We start from the raw sequence: 13,961 nt of genomic DNA, 5'->3' as shown, positions 1-13,961 counted from the left end.
AGTGGGAGGGCAGGACTAGCAGCCCAGACCTTGGCCCTGAGCTCCAGATTCATACATGGAACTGCTTTCTAAATGTCGCCACTTGGCTATCTGATCACCAATCTCACACCTGACAGGTGAGGAGCTGGACTCCCCAGCTTCTGCCTCAGGATCTATCAGCCCACAGCATTCTGACTCCACCCACTTCCCCCACTTGCAACCTCCACCCTGGGCCAGCCACGATCACCTTTCCCCTGGAGGGTGCAGCTGCCTCCACACTGGCCCCAGTCTTGTGCCCCCAAGCCCGTGTTCCACCCCACAGCCCAAGGGATCCTTTTATAATGTAAGTCAGATCATGTGACTCCTCTGCTCAGAAGTCCATAGTGGCTCCCTGTTTCCTTCAAGGTCGCCCCTCACTCAGCCTGCTCTACCACGTTTTTCTCCTTGTTGGTTCTCAAATTGGGCCAAACTCTTTCCTGCCTCAGGGCCTTTGCACTGGCCATCCCTCCTTTTTGGAGAGCTCTTTGCTAGAGCTCTTTTTTTGTAGCTATCGCCTTTTCACTCATGTCTCCACCCAAATGTCACTTTCTCACAGGCCTCATCTGATCCCCTGTCAAAAGTGTCCCTCCCTTCAGTCATCATGGCCAGCCCCTTTCCTTCTGATGGGGTCCCTGTGAGTGCAGGAAAGCTGGCTGTGTGATTCACTGCTGCACCACACACAGTGCCCAGCACAGCAGTGCCTGGCCCACAGCAGGGGCTCAGGAATGTTTGGTGAGAGGTAAGTGAAGACTCTATTCTCCAATCCTCCCTTGATGGGAAGAGAGCTCTCAGCTGCACAGTCCTAAGGAGCCTGGAGGGACGAAGAGCACTGCTTTGGCATCCTCCAGGCTGCCAATTTGAGTCCTGACTTGTGACGGTATGTGTGTGCTTGGGTGTGCACGCATGTGTGGACAGTGGGCCACTTGGAGGGGAAGGGCAGGAGAAGAAGAGGCAAGAGTCCCTTCCTTGCCCTTAGAATCCTGGGGTTGTGCAGCTCGAAGCGACCTTGATCATCTAATATAGCTTATGTAGGCCCCTTCCAGCTCTCAGATTCTAGAACTTTCTAAGGAGTCCGCATCCACCACATTGAGATGGGGAGACTGAGGTTCTGAGCAGGGAGGCTTGCTCCCAACATCACATGACTGGTCAGTCCAGGGCAGAGCTGGGAGCCCAAAACTCTTTCCAGCAACCCCCAGGCTTCATCCATGGTTCCTGGAAAATCCCAACACCCCTCCCACCCTGCGCTCCAGACACCGGGCGCAGGGTTAGTGTTGGCCAGGGGCCCTGCCTGTCTCAGCCCGAGTCCACGAGTGAGCTCTGTGTGCAGGAGGCGCAGGCTCCGGAGGGCACCGCTGGTTCTGCCAAGCCCCCTGCAGTCTGGCTCTGCTCCATGGGGGTTCCTTCAAGGTCCCCATGATGGCTGGGCACCCTGAGACTGGACAGAGTAGGTTGCTGCTGGGCCCCCGGTGGGGGAAGGGCAGCAAGGACAGGACTCCGCGGGAGGGAACAGGGGAACTGAGAGTGCCCCAGGCCTCGCCCCTTCCTGCCTAGGTGGGTAGGAGCGGGGTCCCTCCCTCCTCCAGGCCGCTGTGCCAGAGAAACCTGGGAGCAAGCTTCCCCCCGCCCCCAGCCCAGCTAATGGGAAGCAGATGGCAGGATGTTTAGTCAGCGCCTGGGGAGCTGCGCGAACAGGGGAAATGGGTTGGGGGCCAGGATTCCAGAATCCATCCCCAGGCAGGGGGAGGGGCAGAGCCAGGACTCCCTCCACAGTCTGTCTCCAGGGGCCCACCTCAGGCGGGGTCCTACCCCCTCCTCAGGCGATGCCTGGACCAGGAGGCAGGAGGCAGGAGGCCTGGCCTCTGGCGTCTGACTTGGGCAAGCCCTACCCCCTCTCGGTTCCTTCTCTGTAGTGTGTGTATGGGGGTGTTGTGCTCAGTTCCAGGATCCCCGGGTAACCTCACCTCGGGCCTCCTGTGCCAAAGTGCTCCCCCCCTCAGCTTCAGCAGAATGCTGGCCCAGGACATCCTGTGTCACCCACAGGCACACAGGCAGACGGTGGCTTCATCTTTGGCTTCTAAGGTGCTTGCTCACGCTCATTCCCCAGACAGTCCCTGTCTCTGGTCTGTGTGTGGCATGGTCTCAAATTCAGGCCATAAACCAGAGCCCTGGATGGGATGGGGGAGGGGAGTGCCAGCAGACCCCATGTGGCTCATACAGGACTATTAGCTGGCATGGGGGCTCCGAGAAGGAGCGACTCCCACGTCCCCTCCATACCCCACGTGCGGTACATCTGGCACTCAGAACTCAGCCTGCTCCCCAGACCCAAGTGGGCCAATGCTGAGGAAGCCAGTGAAGATCCACTTGCTGGGGACTCCCTGCCATGCCCCGCCCCCACCCCCTCCTGGGTCTCATGCTCTCCCCAGTGGCCCTGGACAGAGACCTTGAACTCCAGATGGCAATGGAAAGCTCCTTTGTAACAGCCCTTCTGGGCCCTGCCCCACCACCCTCACTTCCCCTCTCCCCTCCACCCAAGCCTTGCCCACAATTAACTCATTTTTTAAGATCGCTTCCAAACATAAGTCAACTCTGGACAGAGCTGTAGGAAAAGCTTCCTCAAGGCTGGCCCTGAAGAGCGTGTGGTGAGACCAGGCCTCTTTGCCAGCCCCCGCCCACCCTTGGCTCCCACAGCCAGGCTTGAGGCTGGGACCCTCTGAGGGCTCGCCCTGGGGGCCTGTGATCAGACACCCCCTTCTTTGCCTCTTGCTTCACCCCACAGCCCCTGCCCTCAGGCCTGGCCTCCTTTCCATCTGGCCCCATTCTGCCCGGCAAGTGCCCTTCTGACCGAGAGGGCATGTGTGAGGCATGGGGGCATCTCAGGAGTGCCAGATGACAGTGGTCACACTGGGACCTGGGACTCTTGGCCAAGAAGTTTGGGGACCCTGTGAGATGGCCCCACCCAGGCCACTGCCAGGCCACCCCAGGCCAGGGGGCCCAGCAGCCCCTTGTCACACACATTCCAATGTGGGAGTGGGGCACAGCTTAGGGGCCCACAGGACCTGTTGCCCCCCCCCCCATTTTATGCAGGAGGAATTGGAGGCCTAGAGGGAAGGGAGATGCCCAGAGGTAGGCAAGGAGCTGGTAGAGGGACAAGGAGCTGAGCTTCGTGCTCCAGCCCCATCCTGAGGTAGGCCCATGCCCAGGTGGTGCTGGGGCCCTAAGGGCCAGGTCCATGCTTACCACCCTAGCTCTGCCCACGTATTCTGTTTCCTCCAGAATTGGGAGGCCTCAGCACTGGTGCCCATGGCAGAAGCCCACAGGCTTGGCAGGTTCCAGAGGGGCCAGAGCTGCCATTGCCCAGGTTGCCCTGGCACCTGCCCCCTCTCCTGAGGACCCAGGAGGCCCTGGGGCCTGTGCTTGCAAGGCCCAGCCCCTCTCCTTTCCCAGCCGTGGAGGTAGGACCTGGCAGCCTGGGGTGGGTGGCCTGCTCTGTGGTGGGCCTCACAGGCCCACTGTGTGTGAAGACAGAAGCCCCATTCATGGGGGCCACTGGGCCTGGGCCAGTGGAGAATAAATGCAGGCCTTACAGAAAAAGAGCAGCAGCACTTGGGTCCAAGAAAAAAATCAATCTCTCTTTCTCCTCAGGTGGGAGCAGGCGATGTTGGGGGAAGTTGAGGGCAAGGCCTAGGAAGGCGTGTGTTTGGGTGAGTGCTTCCTGGGCCAGGGTGAGTGGGGGGAGGCTCTGAGCGCTGCAGCCAGGGCTAGGAGCTGAGGCAGCAGGACTGTTGCGTGCCATCTTATGTGTGTCCCTTCCTGCTGTGGCCGCCACTCCCACCTCTCCCAGCTATTCATCCCCTACACCACCCCAGGCGGCCTGCACGGCCCACGCGAGGTGGCCATGAAGGCCGTGCTGCTCCCCATCCTGGCTCTTTGGGTGGGGTGCTACCCTGGAGGGGCCCTGTCCAAGCAAGGGCTGAGCCTGAGAGAGCCCACAGCTATGCCAACCCCCATGGGCTTGCCCATCCTGCAGCCGCCACCACCCAGCCCACCTGGGCCCCCCGACGGTGAGTAGGTGGCACCATCAGGAAGAGGCTGGCAGGAAGGGAGCACCCTGCCCTGCTACAGGAACTCCCCTGGGGCTGGGGCAGAGGGAGAGAAAGCCAGTCACCCCAAGGCTACGCCTACCTTGGGTACTTGGGCAGGGGCTGAGAGGGGCCCAGTGGGCCTCAGGGAACCCTCCCTGGAGGGCGAGGGGGGATTGCAGACTCTGAGAGGCCTCATGCCCATCGCCCAGGGTGGGGAGAGGGGAGGGGAGAGGCCCCCTAGGAGGGGCTGCTGCAGCTGTGGCCAGAAGAATGGATCTGGGTTTGCTGGTTCGGGAGTTGACTTGGCTGCACAGGCCTACTGGGGAGACTGGAGAAGTGTGAGAGGCTGGAAGTGGGGGCCCAGGGCTGGGATGGGGTGGCACAAGAGGCCCCAGGAGACCGGCTATGGTGTGGCCCTGGTCTCATATGCCAGTGGTTGGCACCATGCTTGGGTGCCAGGCACCCACTGCACTAGGAACCCACTGCCCCTGCAGATAGCAAGACCTGCAGGGAGGCCCGTGGTCGGCGCTGGTTAAGGGGGGCCTGCCACACGGTGGAGGGGAGGCCTGGGGGCTATTGCTGATCCTTTGCCATGGCTGACAGCCCCTCAGATGGCCTCCAGGCTTGCCTCACCCCCAACAACCTACCCACCCAGCAGGCACTGGGGCTTCCACCTCCAAAAGCAAACTGTGCCAGGTGGCAGCAACCCCTCCCCAGGTGAATCTCCCCAGAAGCTGTCCCCACCCCTCCCTGCCCAAGAAGTACCCACAGGGGATGGAGAGGCACAGGGGCAGGCGCAGCCTCTCTGCCTAGGCCAATGAATCTCTTCTGGGCCCAGCGCTGTGGGCCAGGGGCCTGCCTGTGCCTTGTCCCCACAGGCCTGGAGGGTCTGCAGCAGTAAAGAGCCACTTCGGTTCTGAAAAGCAGGCAGGGCAATTGGGCGCAGGGGCTGCCAGCCTGTGTGCGACATGGAGCAGCACTCTGCTCTCTCTCTGCTGCTTGGGGCCCCCCACTCTGGGGCCATGAAAAGGAGGAGGAAACCAGGGAATCTCTCACACTTGATAGCCTTGAGGGTCTGTGACAGAAGGCTGAGAGCTCCTGAGGAGAGAAGAGAAAGGCAGAAGTGAGGCCTGGGCAGAAAGGGAAGGAGGGAGGTGAGCCAGCCTGCGGCAACCTCCAGCTCTGGGGGAAGGAGATGCCACCTCTCAGCCGTGCAGGAGTCCCGGCCACCCCAGCCCACACCCGCTCCTTCTGTAGGTCAGGTGCAACCCATTCCTGGGAACAGTGGCAGGCCTGAAGACGGGCAGCTGGACTGGCCACAAGCGCATCCCACCTCCAAGGAGGGAGCCCACGGAGCCCCCACCCAGCCCCTGGCCCCCAGATGGAAGGCCCCTGCCAGACCAGGGCTGGCACAGAGGAAGGACTTGCCCCCAGTAGCCTTGGAGCAGGAGCAGAGTCACAACAAGGGGCCCAGCACTGAGCGGGCCCAGCCCCAGGCCACGGAGGCAGCGGGGGCTGAGGCAGCAAAGCCCCAGGCCACCAAGCTCAGGCCCTTGCAGGCCAGCAGGGCCCCCCAAGCCCAAGAGGGGTCAGTGGCTGCCAAAGAGGGCCAGGGCAGGAAGGCAGGAGGCCAGGAAGCCAGGAGCAGGGGCCTGAAGACCAGGAGGCCCCCCAAAGGTGAGGACCAGCGGGACAGGCAGGCCCTGGACGGGGCCTGTGGGGGGTGACGGGGACGTGTATGAGTCTGAAGTGGCCAAGGCTTGGTCCAACCTCCACCAGTCTCACCAGTGTCACCAGCCACTCAAACCCCACCCTGCTCTCAGTGTGCCCAAGCTAAGCACCCTTGTGTGTGGGGCAGAAGAGAAACTCTCCAAGGCAGGTCCCCGTCCCCAGCCTCAGGGCCCCCATGTGGGCCTTTGCCCTTGGTGCCAAGGAAAGAGGGCCCAGTGGCCTGTTGTTCCAGCCCGGCTAGCTGAGTCACTGGCAGGTCCAGGGGTCCCCAGGCAAGCCCCTGCCCCTCTGGGGGCCCCTGTTGCTATGTGGCTAGGCTGGGGCTATGTCTCCCATCCTCCAGGGGCCTCTGGCCAGCGTGGCCCGGGGGGCTGGCATCAAAAGAAAGACCACGGCCGAGGCCGTGGTGGCAGCAGCATCTTGAGGACCACAGGCCACAGGCGGAAAGGGCCTGGAAGCAGGCGAGGGCCCAGGCATGGGCATGCAGACCTGGGCACCGCCAAGCAGGCCATGTCCTCCCTGCTGGCCTCCTGCCTCCTGGCCCAGGCGGCCATTGCCTGTGGCAATGTCAAAATGAAGCATGTCCCTGCCCTGACTGACTCTGGCCTGACCACGCTCTACCTGGCAGGTGGGTGGCCCATGTCTCCCTCCCCGCCCCGTCGCAGGAGTGAGCAGGCCATATGCCCCGGCTCCCCCTCGAATGGGTGTTTGGCCACTGTGGCTACCGCCCTGCTGTGCCCTGGGGATGGCCCACCTCTCCGTGGCTCCTGGTTGGCAATGAGAAGATGCCCCAACCTGGGATAGCCACAAGAGCCAGCTCCTTCGAGGAGTGTGTCACTGCTGCCTCCCACCTCATGGGGGAGGTACAGTGTGGCAGAGGGCGGGGGACAAGGGGACATGGACTATGGCTGCCCCGTGTGTGCACAGAGAAAGAAATTGCCAAGATCCCAGCCGACACATTCCTGGGGCTGCCCAACCTGGAGTGGCTGGACCTGAGCAAGAATAAGCTGGACGCCCAAGGCCTGCACCCACATGGCTTCAAGTTGTGCAGCAGCCCCTCCACCTGCTCTCCCAGGGGGCCTGGGCTGGGGAGGACAACTGGCAGGTCTGCGATGGCCCCACATGTCCATTGTCCTTGCCCCACCCTGCCTGGGGGATAAGGCCTGGAGGAGGCACTGCGCAGAGTACCCAGCATGGTGGGCTTCAATGATTTGGGGTGACACGGTCCACAGCTGGGAGTGTGGAGAGTGGCACATATCCTTGGGCCCCGCGAGGGAGCGGCACTCCTGGGAGAGACTGAGGGGGCGTCCAGAAATCCCTAGACAGGCTTGGTCCAAGTGGGAACTAGGAAGCCATGATGCAACCAAATAGGGGTGCTCCCTGAGCAGGATGAGCCCAAAGCCACGCCCAGACGGCCTATTACCGGCTAGCAGCACCTCAGCCCCCTCCTCTCCCCACTCCGCCAGAATCTGACTCAGCTGAAGTGGATGAACCTGGATGGGAACTCACTGTCCACAGTGCCAGCCTTGCCCACCTCCTTGCAGGAGCTCAAACTCAACTGGAGCTGGGTACGCTCCAGGGGCAGGGCCCAGAGGCTGGGTCTGGGCAGCCAGGGAGGCTGTGGAAAGGTGCAGGCAAGGAGAGGGTCTGCCTAGAGCAGCCTGGCTGGAGGGCAGAGGTGGGAGCAGCAGCCTGGGCAAGTGGCCCTGGCCTCTAAGGGCGGGGGGTCTCTGGAGCTACAGCAGTCGCTTCTGGTGGGCCTTCAGAGCGCTGCAGTCTGCTGACCTGCCCCTCTGTCCGCCCTGCAGGGCTCAGCCAGCTGCTGACACTGGAGGTGGAAGGGAACCAGCTGCATGATGGGAACATCTCTCCCCTGGCCTTCCAGCCCCTACGCAGCCTGCTCTACCTGAGGCTGGACCGGAACCGGCTTTGGACCATTCTGCCTGGCCTGCCAGCCTCCCTGCAGGTGAGTGGGGAGCCCCGAGGCTGGGGGAGGCAATGTTGTGGTCAAAAGACCAGAGCATCTGCCGCTGGCGAGTAGAGCTGCCCACGGGGGGAGTTTTGATGATAAACCCATAAGGCCTCAGCATCAAAGGGCCTCCGCTCCACCTGACCTAACCTTCTGGAAGCCCAGAGTTGGGCCTTGAAGACCCTCCTGGACCCACTGGGTGTCCCTGAGCGAGGCCTATGCCCTCTCTGTGCCACGCAGTCCACTTGTGCTTGGCAGTACTCTCTGGGGCTGTGTCTTGTGGGGCTCTGAGGAGCCATGGCACTGCTGGCAGGTGTTGCCAGGATCATTTGCACAGATGACCAGACCCCAAGAGGAACAGAGAAGGTGGCACCTGAGTCCTGTGGACAGGGCCGGGTGGAAGGGAGTGGCAGGTGGGCCCCTCACCCGGAGCCCTGGCCGTAGGAGCTGCACCTGAGCACCAACGCCATCGAGGAGGTTTTGGAGGGTGCCCTGAGCCGTGGCCGCGGCCTCAGCGTGCTGGTGCTCAGCAACAACCGGCTCCAGGAGGACCGGCTGGCGCCACGCGCCTGGATCCATCTCCCATGAGTGCCGCCACCTGCCCCAGCACCACCCTGACGGGCGCGTGGAAGCCAGAGTGAGGCAGGAAGGCAGAGGGCCGAGGGTGGCCCTGTTGCTTGGGCCTGGTCTCAGGTGGGTCGCCTGGGTCACCTGTGCTCCTCCAAGAGTTCCCTCTGTCCCTCCCACCTGGCAGAATTCCAAAGGTCACAGAAACCACCTCCCCTGGCCATGCCTGGGCTCACCCGGGAGGTGCTGTGGGCCTGGGCAGAGGGGCAGCGCAGGTGGTGAGAGCTGGCCTGGTGCTGGGTTTAGCTGGGAGGCGACAGGGGCGTGGAAGAGATGGCAAGGCACGGGAAAGAGAGGTGTATGAGTGTCCAGGGGTGGCCTTGACAAAGGACCATAAGCTGGGCAGCTTAAAACAACAAGGATTTCTTCTCTCACAGTTCTGGAAGCTAGAAGTGTGAAATCCGGGTGTCATCAGGGCTGTGCTCCCTCTGCAGGCTCTAGGGGAGGACCCTTCCTGCCTCTTCCAGCTTCTGGGGGCCCCAGGTGTTCCTCAGCTTGTGGCTGCATCCCTCCAGTCTCTGCCTCTGTCTTCACATGACCTTCTCCTCCATGTCTGGATCTCCTCTTCCATCTCTTATAAGGACACTTGTTTCATTTAGGGCCCACCCTACTCCAGGATGATCTCATCCCAAGATCCTTCACTTTATTACATGTGCAAAGACCCTTTTGCCAAATACGATCATGTTCACAGGTTCTGGGTAGACATATCTTTTGAGGGCCACTATTCACCCCACTACAGGAAGGGTCCAGGATGAGTCCCCGTGATCTGCTTTGGACAGCTGAGTGGGGCCACTGGCCAGAGGGGTCCAGGAGGAGACCTGGCCCTTACAGGCACTGACTAAGGACACAGGATGTGGTTCCCGGAGCAGTGGGAGGGCCGGGGAGGTGCAATCCATGGGGTCTGACATGGGGAGCGGGGGGTGGGGGGGCGGTGGTCGACAGGCAGTCCTACCACCATCCCCAGCACGGGAGCCTCCCGCCCTGTGTCCTCATGTTCCAGGAAAAAGTTACCAGGACGTTTGGGTTTAATTATTCCTTTTTCCTCTCTCCCTCTTGCCAAGGGGGCAAAGGAAAGCAGACAGCAGCCTAGGGAGGGGCCGCCCAGCCGCTGTTCCACTCCTGCTGCGGGGCCTGGGCAGGGGGCTGGCAGCCAGTCAAGCCAGGGCGGCGCCGCCCAGCTTTTCTCTGGCTGGTGGAATGGGAGGGGGCGGCCGGCTCGGCAGGCTCAGGAGGCACCAGAGCCCCCACCCAGTGGGCTGAGGGCTGCATGGGCCCCAAGGCCAAAGGGCTGACCCCACCCACAGAGGCTGGAGGATGTCACTAAGAGAGGCCACTTTCCCTGCTCTGACCCATTCTAGAAGCATCACCACCCTCTGCTGCTGCCTTTCCCTAGCCAGTCCTTGTCCCCACCCACCGTGGAGTGACCTGAGCTCATGGTGGCCTGAGCTTAACTGCCTGCCTCCCAGATCCCTCAGGGTCGCCTGGCCTTGACCCTCTGGGAGCCTTATTTTTCTTTCCCTCCCCATCTGTTTTCTGCTTATTAGCTTGGATGAGGCAGGAAGAGGACAAAAGCAGAGGACTGTGAGGCCAAGGAAGGGCAGAGCAGGGGCAGGCCTAAGTGAGGAAGATGGGGTGACAGCTCACTGCCCCTAGCTCTTTCCCCAAATTGCAGGTACCTCCATTTGTATTTCCTTTGTCAGATGGAAATCTTAGGAGCCCCGGAGGGTTGGAAAGAAATGGGTCAGCATTGCTAGCCATGCAGTGAGCAAGGAATGGCCCCACCCAGACCACCTCTTCCTTGCCTCAGGGACAGAGGAGAACACAGAAGCCAGACAGGGCCTCGCCTGAAACAGCTCCCAGCTGTTGGGAGCTCTGATTTCAGCTTCTGTCTGGGGGCAAATCCCCACCATTCTCTTGGGTGTGGACCAGGGACCCTGATTTGGGCTCCAGCTGTTGCTGTGGTTCTGGCCAGGTGCCACCCGCTCACCTCAAACCCACCCGCAGGAAGCTGGAGACCCTTGACCTGTCCCACAACTGGCTGGTGCACGTGCCTTCCTTCCTGCTGCAGGGCCTCCGGCGCCTGGCGCTGCACCACAACCACATCGAGCACATCCCCGGCTACATGTTCACGCACATGAAGCCAGGCCTGGAGTTCCTGCACCTGTCCCACAACAGCCTGCACGCCGATGGCATCCACAGCATGTCCTTCCTGGGCCTGCGCACCTCCCTGGCTGAGCTGCTGCTGGACCACAACCAGCTGCAAGCCATCCCGCGGGGCCTTCTGGGCCTCAGGGGGCTGCGTGTGCCGCGCCTGAGTCACAACAAGATCAGGTAGGGCCACCTGCCTGCGCCTATCCTGCTTTCCCACCCCTCCCCACTGCCAGCCAGTGGAGGAAGGGGCGGCTGAGGCCGGGAGGCCCTGCCTGCTAGGTGGGCCAAGGAGGGCTGGCCTGTGGGCTCCTCACTCGGGGGCCTCAGAGGCTGAGGGCGGGATTGAGGAGGGGGGTGGAAGCTGCTCCCGTCCATCCATCTTGGTTGCCATGATGGGAGGCTGTGCCCAGTGGCTGCAGCCAAGGGGGAGGGCTGCAGACAGCAGAATCGAGGCAACAAGGGCTGAGCCCCGAGTGGGGAGGGGGCAGGTGGTGGCAGCGACCTGCCTGACCCTCCGCCCTGGGTCTGGTCTCTGTGCCTCAGTCTCACCACCCCCTCACTGTGGGGCCCTCTCTCTCCTCTCACGTGATGGCTGCCTCCCATTTCTGGTGTATTCTATTTTCTGCTTGGCCCTGCCACCCCCACCCCACAGACACGTGCCCCTGAATTCCATCTGTGACACACGTGTGGCCCAGGACTCCAACCTCATCTCCACGCACCTGGAGAACAACCTCATCGACCGGTGCCACATTCCACCCACCGCCTTCTCCTGCATCCGGGCCTACCACAGCGTGGTCCTCCAGCCCCAGCAGGGGGAGGGGGAGGGCTCCTAGCCCCACCCTGCCAGCCTTCTTCACCCCTGCTCCTTTGGGACTGGTGGTGGTGGGGGCCCAGGCCCAGCTCCACTTGAACTTGGCACCACTGGGAGAAAGATCTAGAAGACCCTGATGCTTCAGATGTGCCCACTTCCCATTGACTGCTGAGGCCCCTTCACTTAGTAAACGGCCCAGTGGGGTGCCGTGCTGGTTTGGACTTGAACATAATAAATGTATCTCGTTCAAGCCCATGCAGCTCCACCAGCCTCCCTCCCTCCCTCCCTCCTGGATCTAACCCACATGCACACACCGGTTCCCCATTGAGCATGGAGCCCCGGGGCCCGTATCCTGGACGCTGCTTCATCAGCAGGGGGTTAAGGGGGCCTGGTTCCGGAAGCTTCTCTGAGAGCCTCCCCACCCCCACCCACCCTGGCCAGGGTCCTGAAGTCCCCTGCAGCTTGGCCCCAAGCCGTCTGGGGGTCAGGCTTGCCTCCTTTACTAAGAGCAGCATCAGTACCTCTCATCCAGGAAGGATCCTTGTCCCTGGCATGGATGCACAGAGGTGGGCTCTGCTGGCAGAGCAGGCTGACATGGAGGTGCCTGCCCTTTGTCCTGGAGCCACCTACGTCCATGCCTGTGCCCAGGCCAGAAGCACCTTTTCTCTCCCTCTCCCCCAGTTCCAGGCCCAGGGCCCTCATCCTGGTTCCCCCCCATCCCCAGTGCACACTCATCCCTAGGCCAGACTGTGGGCCCCAAGGGCCCCACCCACAGCCTGTGGAGGCAGGCACAGGCGACCAAGGATGTGAGACCCGGATGTGCCCTCGTGCAACCTGGTGCCAGGGGAGGTTGGGGAGCACCATCCTCTCCACAGCTCTTGGGGAGCAAGTGCTTGGTCCGTGGGAGGCCAGGCCAACCCTGCCCTGGGGGCCCAGCGGCAACCACCTCTGGCAGGAGTTGCTGACTGTCTGCCTGGTGGGGGAGGCAGATGCAGACATGAGTGAGCTGTGAGGGCTCAGGGCTGAGCCCTGAGGATGGGACCAGCCAGCTGTGCTGGGTGGGGACGTGGGGTCTAAGGAGCCCCCTGAGGCCACTGAAGCAGTTGCTCTGCCTGTATGATGGAGCCACCAGGAACAGGGTGGGATCACTGAGTTAGCCTCGACAGCTCAAGATGCCACCCTGCTTAATACTGGGGAGGGCAAGGGACAGGGAGGCCACAACCAGCAGGGAGCACAGTGGGCCCAGCCCCTGCCCCAGGGGAGTGGAGGGTTTATGGTGGTGTGGGGGCTGGGGAGACAGCCAAGTGACAGGCATCGAGGCTGCAGGGGGAGTGGGTCTGGCCCCAGCCTTCAGTGCTGCTGGATGTGGGTGGAGTGAAGGAGAAAGGGTAGCAAATGCCGCCTGCGGAGACCTTGCCCTGCCACCGCCTCTGGCTGGGGTCTGGGCCTGGGAACTGCCAGTCTTGCATCTGTCCCATTCTGTAGCCTTCCTCTCACCCCCACCCCCAAGTTCTGAACAGAGAAAGGGCCAGACTCTGGCAGGGGGCGGGGAGAGGCCTGGGAAGCTGGCGGAGTGTTTGCTTTGGACTCATCCCTGCATTCCTTCTCCTCCCCGGCCTGGGCCCACAGATATGGCACTTCCTGTTTGGGCTGGGTCAAAGGTCAGCAGCCCTTGAGGCACTGGCCCTTTGGAGAAGGCCCACTGCTTCCCCAGCTCTCACGACCCCTCCTCCACAGCCTGGCCACCCTGGCCCAGCCCCTCATGCTCTGGTCAGCCCCTGGCTCCATCCCTTCCCCCAGTGACAGAGGTCAGGCCCTGGAAGCACAGAAAGTTCGGGCTGGGTGACTCCCCACCCAGCCTCTTCCCTCAACTCCCTTGCCTCCACACTCTTACCTCTCCTGAGCAGGTGAGGCCAGAGGGCCTGGGAGGAGAAGGGCTGCACTCAAGGGCCCACTGCTTGTCAGGGCGAACTGGCCATGGGGTGGAGGAGGGAGTGGAGGAGGGCAGGGGGAAGGAGGAGGCAGGCAGCCCACAGGTGGTCACCCAGATTAATTCCACCTCTCAGACAGGAAGCCGCCTGGCCCTTGGGGCTGCTGTCAGGTAGGCTGAACCCAGGCCCAGGGGCCAATCCCTTGGTGACCTTCCCGAGCAGAGCTAGGCCTGAGGCAGCATAGACACAGCCGAGCCTCTAGTGGTTGTCTGCCATTGGGCTTCCGGAAGCTGACTCAGAGGCCAGGATTAGCTTGAAGGAAGTTTACTGTGAGGATCCTGGGGCTGCCACCTCAGGGAGGGGAGGACAAGAGCAGGAGTGGGCCTTTTCCACCCCCCCCCCCCCCCCCCGTCACCATTAGGTGGGGCTCCCCAGCAGAGGGCGCTCTCTTCAGCCCAGGCAATTCCTCAAAAGGGCCAGGAGCTCAGGGCTGGGGGTGCCAGCAGCTAGAGGCCCGGGGCTGGCTTCAGGACGAGTGGGAAGGTGGCCATGGCAGCATGGCATGCCCCCCTGGGAGGGGCTCTCAGCAGCCCAGCCAGGGATGTCCTCAGACAGAGCCCCAGCCAAGGGAGCAAGTGCTG

At 62.3% G+C, this 13,961-nt stretch overlaps 1 protein-coding gene across 1 annotated transcript; it reads left to right on the top strand.

Moving 5' to 3' along the window:
* The first annotated feature begins 3,839 nt into the window (after nucleotides 1–3,839).
* On the top strand, nucleotides 3,840–11,630 carry LOC106804047 (extracellular matrix protein 2). The gene is given in 10 exon segments (XM_087427699.1): nucleotides 3,840–4,079; nucleotides 5,358–5,777; nucleotides 6,175–6,459; nucleotides 6,759–6,873; nucleotide 7,015; nucleotides 7,298–7,430; nucleotides 7,640–7,797; nucleotides 8,245–8,388; nucleotides 10,436–10,758; nucleotides 11,231–11,630. Coding segments are annotated over 10 exon segments (1,926 nt in total). The 5' UTR covers nucleotides 3,840–3,913; the 3' UTR covers nucleotides 11,412–11,630.
* Nucleotides 11,631–13,961: the final 2,331 nt, after the last annotated feature.

The sequence above is a fragment of the Ceratotherium simum genome, chromosome X, assembly GCF_057802395.1.
Source record: "Ceratotherium simum simum isolate JZ-2026a chromosome X, ASM5780239v1, whole genome shotgun sequence".
NCBI classification, from domain to species: domain Eukaryota; kingdom Metazoa; phylum Chordata; class Mammalia; order Perissodactyla; family Rhinocerotidae; genus Ceratotherium; species Ceratotherium simum.
Note: the sequence above shows the minus strand (reverse complement) of the source record. Positions and strands in the feature narration are given on the sequence as shown.